General features: G+C 36.1%; 1 protein-coding gene across 1 annotated transcript; it reads left to right on the top strand.

Annotated features, from left to right (window-relative positions):
* Positions 1–2,857: 2,857 nt before the first annotated feature.
* LOC149554166 (G-type lectin S-receptor-like serine/threonine-protein kinase SD2-2) lies at positions 2,858–3,851 on the top strand. Its single transcript, XM_089790459.1, has 3 exons — positions 2,858–3,010; positions 3,102–3,134; positions 3,357–3,851. Exons 1-3 carry the CDS (start codon positions 2,858–2,860, stop codon positions 3,849–3,851), a joined length of 681 nt encoding a protein of 226 aa, XP_089646585.1.
* The last annotated feature ends 1,437 nt before the right edge of the window (positions 3,852–5,288 follow it).

Below are 5,288 nucleotides of genomic sequence, written 5' to 3'. Positions count from 1 at the left end.
GAATGATCAGAAGGAAAGTTGCATTGTTCAAAGACACACAAATACGGAATTTGTAGCTCCTAAATAAGTGCATTCATTTGTTATTTCATCAAACATAAAAAATAGAATGGGACTGCTCATGGTCAGCCTAACTCTCACCCTTGGCATCATGGGAGGGCACTTGTTTCTTCCACTTATATATTTCCAATTTAGGGAACAATTTTTTAATGTAGTATTTTATTTTACATATCTAGTAGTCAACAAAGGATTTCAGATTTAGATAGAAGCTTGCACGAGATTCTTGGTCCACTTTGTCCTGTTAAAACCATCAGGGGCCAATGTATTCTTATATAATTAGAATTTTTTTCTTGGATTAATCTTAGAAGATCAACTCACTATTACAACCAAGGCCATCTCCACCCTATTGCCAACTCCCGTAAGTCACCCTAGAACTTTTTGTAAACTATTAAGACACCAACATAATAAATGTTGACAATATGATAGTCATCAAGCAGGACTTTCAAGAACCACCATTTCCTTGCTCTATTGTCGTCACCTTTTTTTGTTGCCTCCAAAACATTTTTGGTATTAGACATCACCAAATTGGTGAATGTCTCAACTATAATAGCCTATCGGCTCACAAGGTATGCATGTTAGACAATAAACAAATAGTACTTTGGACAAATATTTTAATAGAAAGTTGGGAATTTAACATAAAGAGAAAATAAAAGAGGGGTCTACAATTGAGAACATGCTAAGTCAAAGCTTAGTGTGTTATGTGTAAGACTAGTTTACTTATTTCACACTGAAATACCATGACTAATTTTAATTTCAATGGAATTATTTGCTTGTTTCAAACTTCTTGTCAAGGTCCACCACTCTTTTGAAATAAATCTCATTAAATATTTTACCTCATATTTTTCAAATATGCTAGTAGCTATATGCCATATTCAACAAGAGCTCTGTAGAGCTGGAGTCCCACCTAATGAATAAATAGATTTTGAAATTTGTCAAGTGTTCAAGTAATATTTTAATCAAAATTAAGCTTCTCATAATTGAAAATAATTAAATTTTTGATAAAATCATAAGATAAAAAAAAGTGAGTAAGTTCTTTTTTTTTTATAAAAATGAATAGAATATTAATACATATGCTTTATAAAATGAAGACACTATGAATGATGCAAATATTCAATAAATAAAGAAACCAATTAAATTACTTGGAGTTCGTAAATAAAAATGCCTATAAAATTTTGCCCACATAAGCATCTTCCAAAGATTTAGGCAGATCAAAGTGGTATCATGTAACATGCGGTTGGATGCCTAAGAGTTGAAACAAAAGAATGAATGTCAAGATTTCCACTTACATCAAATGTTTATACACAAAAGTATATAATGTTAACAAGGAATAGAGGCACATACACCTTTTGGATTGGGTCTAGTCATGCCATACAAAATGATATAGTTAAATCCCAATAGTATCACACTATAGTATTTAAAATGAAATACATAGAAATAGAAATAATTTTTAAAAAAAAGAAAAAAAAAATAGTAAAAATAAATAAATAAATGTGACTTTTCTATAAATGACTATAAATTTATCCCTCCACATGGCCAATGGTAAACAAACAACTTTAGAAAATAGAGTAAATCTATTTTACCCTCTATCCCACATATAGGGCACTCTTAAAGGTTTACCACGTATAATGCTAATCACAAGGTCAACGGAAAATACTCAAAAAATAGACTTTCTGCAATACCCAATTATCCATCTACTACTGCTTTGATCAAGTAAATTTGCATTCGAGCCGAAAAGAATGTAAAAGAAATGTGTGTACAAAATCTATTCAAAGATTCAAAGGGAGATATAGTGAATCTAACATGGTGGAGATTGGGGACTTAATTTTTAGATGTAAAGTCCTCATTGTCATGCAATTGAACTTAGCCAATTTCTCTTCACGCAATGGGTGCATCTCTTTGGTCTGCCAATGTGACCAAAAGGCTGTTTTACTAGATTCTGGTAATTTTGTGATGTTCAGTGATGCCAACAAATCTGAAGCTGTTTGGCAGAGTTTTGACTATCCCGTCGACACCTTGTTGCCAGGGATGAGCTTCGGTGGCTAGCAAAATCTCGTCTATTGGAAAAGCCCAGTAGATCCTGCTCCTGGGATTTTCTCTTGTCAAGCAGACCCATCTGGAACCAAACAAACGGAGAAATATGGAACTTGGGATGGCAAGTCTTTCAGTGAAATCACATGGATGATAAACCAAGTCTACTTCTACAATGTCGGCGTTGAAAGCACTCACTCTGGCTGTTCTGTCAAGTATACATTGAATGGTACCAAGAATATGCTCTCACGTTTCGTCCTAACAAAGTCTGCAGGAATGCAAGCATATGATCTGCTTGATGACGGTAAATGGAATATGTTCTGGTCTCGACCAGCAGAACCCTGTTCCATATATGGTCTCTGCGGCGCCTACGGAATCTGCAACTCCAACAATCTTCAGTTCTGCAGCTGCGTACAAGGCTTCGCCCCAAAAGACACTCGCGCTTGGGATTCGCGAGAGTCGTGATCGAGTGGCTGTGTTCGACAGAGCCCCTTAAACTGCCATGCCAAAAATGGAAGCACCTACGGATTACGAGATCCGAGCAACAGTTTGGCTACTGCTGAATCTGCATCGTCACACCCTGCAACGACGAAGATAGATTGCCAGAAAGCCTGCCTCCTCAACTGCTCTTGCACTGCGTTTTCTTTCAGTCCGCCTTCAGGGCCCTGCCAAATCTAGTCAAGCGATATTTTGAACTTGCGTACCTCTCTTCCATCAAAAACCAATGCAAATATTTTTATTCGAGTAGCTGCCTCTGCAGACGCTACGATCGATGGAGAGTCATGCAGATTCCTCGATTTCTCTTCTAAGAATGTTTAGCTACATTGAGTTGAAGATTGCAACTAGGAATTTCAGGACAAAGCTGGGGAGCGGAGCATTTGGCATGGTGTACAAAGGACGTCTGGTTGACTGTACACTTGTGGCGGTAAAGAAGATGAACAGTGTACAGAGACAAGATGAGAAGCAATTCCGAGCAGAAATCAGCTCTCTATAACTAATTTATCATTCTTAGTCAGGCTCCGCGGCTTTTATGCAGAAGGCAAGAGAAGGTATTTGATTTATGATTTCATGTGTAATGGCTCTCTTAGTTCCTTACTCTTCTCAAATAAATCTAAAGGTAAACATAAGGTACTCGACTGGAAGACTCGATTTGAGATCGCGTTAGGCATAGCAAGAGGATTACTTTATCTCCATGAAGAATGCAGAGATTGTATCATTCACTGCGATGTTAAGCCCGAAAATATTCTTCTCGACAATAATTTTTCGACTAGAAGTTGGCAGATTTTGGACTGGCAAAGCTTGTGGGTAGAGATTTCAGCCGTGTTCTCACTACAACAAGAGGAACGAGAGGATACTTGGCTCCAGAGTGGATCTCTGGTCTTCCCATTACTCCCAAGGTTGATGTGTACAGTTTTGGTATGACGCTTTTGAAAATCATTTCTGGCAGAAGAAATTTGGATTTAAGCATTCAAGACTCAACTAAGTATTACTTTCCCTCATGGGCTGCCTCCCAAATTTTCAACGGCAACACAATTAATATTGTGGAGGCAGGAACTGCAGAGGAAACTGACAGTGAAGAGGTGAGAAGAACAATTATTGCGGGGTTGTTATGCATAGAAAAGTACGAGGGAGTGAGGCCGAACATAAGGCAAGTGGTGCTAATGCTGGAAGGGAAGTTGCAGCCACAAATTTCACAAATTCAGTACTATGCGCTTATGGACAATCCAATAGACCAAAGAAACACTAGTAGCAGTGGCGATATATGATGTAAATAGATTTCAATAGTTGTGAAAGACACGAAAATTAGACTTGCAGTGTTTTATGCACATGGATTGTGGCTGCCTCTTGGTATCAACATGGAAAATGCTTTACCTTCCCAATTCTATTGTATAGTTTAGATTTTTGAAGATCTGAAAGATTAATCATTGACTATTTTTAAGCCAATAGGCTTATTTCTATTGGGCTTGCCGCCTTAATGTTGTGACGTTCTGGTGTTGTCGAAAATCATAAAATAGAATCCGGTCATTAACAACAATCTGTACAAAGGTCCAAAAGACATAATCAAATTTAGGATTTCTAAATCGGCTTAAATATTGTATGTCATGCAAAGATTAGTTTTAAAGCCCTTCTTGTCTAGTAAGACCATGTACAGAGCTCCTTCCTCCAAATCTTCACAATACCATTTTCCAAATTATAATTGAATAACGCAAGAGATTAGTGAAACATGTAAGGTATCACAATGGAAACTCTCAAGGGAATTCGCTCTCCTTTCCTTTGCCAAATTTCTTAATGTTTGTTTTGTTATATTATTAGTCCCAGGAACTAAAGTTATTAATGCTCTATTTCTCATTAGTTCTGCTTAGGTAATTGTGCACGTTCTTCAGTCTTCATTTTAACCTATAGTTGGCATGAAAAATTTCATTATACGCAATTTAGAGCATTTTAATATCTCTTTTTTCATTGGGCATGTTGGTTTTTCTCGGTGGTCTTTTTGTTTTTTAGCCTCAAAAATTGAACAAAAATAGAGTTAGGATAACTAGCAGGGACAAGAGATGTGTCTTTCTCTAGAAATTTTATGTGTCTTGTTACATGAGCTTCACGTGACTCACTCAAATAACAGGCTGCTACAGATGAGGCTATTACAGATGGCCAATATCTTTCAGCATGCAACATTTTATCTTTGTTCATCCATATCTGGTGAAACTTGTCAAATTCAACGGAAAAGAAAAGAAGAAATTTATACCTGGCAAAAAATATTTCTACAATTTTTTGCTGGACTAACCAGACATTAAGATGGCTTTTCTGCAACAATACTAGTTAGGGTTGAGGAATTTCATGTGTTCATTAGACAATCACCAGTTTTATCTAATCTGATATGTAAATTATTACTCGCTAAACTGGTTTCTCTACGACTTGTTTGTCGTAGGTTAAATTGTGTTATTTTAATATGGAGATTCAGATCTTCATTTCTTTTCTGCAAATTTTACTTGGTGTGGATTAGCGAAGCTTGTATTAAAGGATTCTTTGCATTTGGTGAGATATTTTAAAGATTGATGACAACTGAGACTTTTTTCCTTGCACAAATTCATGTTTCTAGAGAATTTCTGTTGATTTTATTTTTTTTATATGCAACTTCATATAATTTTTTATTTTATTTTTGCTTATGTTGAGTATCTGATGGAACCATTTTTGCTGAATTTTGA

The sequence above is a fragment of the Cupressus sempervirens genome, chromosome 6 (assembly GCF_028749045.1).
Source record: "Cupressus sempervirens isolate cs-2001-9-10 chromosome 6, ASM2874904v1, whole genome shotgun sequence".
NCBI classification, from domain to species: domain Eukaryota; kingdom Viridiplantae; phylum Streptophyta; class Pinopsida; order Cupressales; family Cupressaceae; genus Cupressus; species Cupressus sempervirens.
Note: the sequence above shows the minus strand (reverse complement) of the source record. Positions and strands in the feature narration are given on the sequence as shown.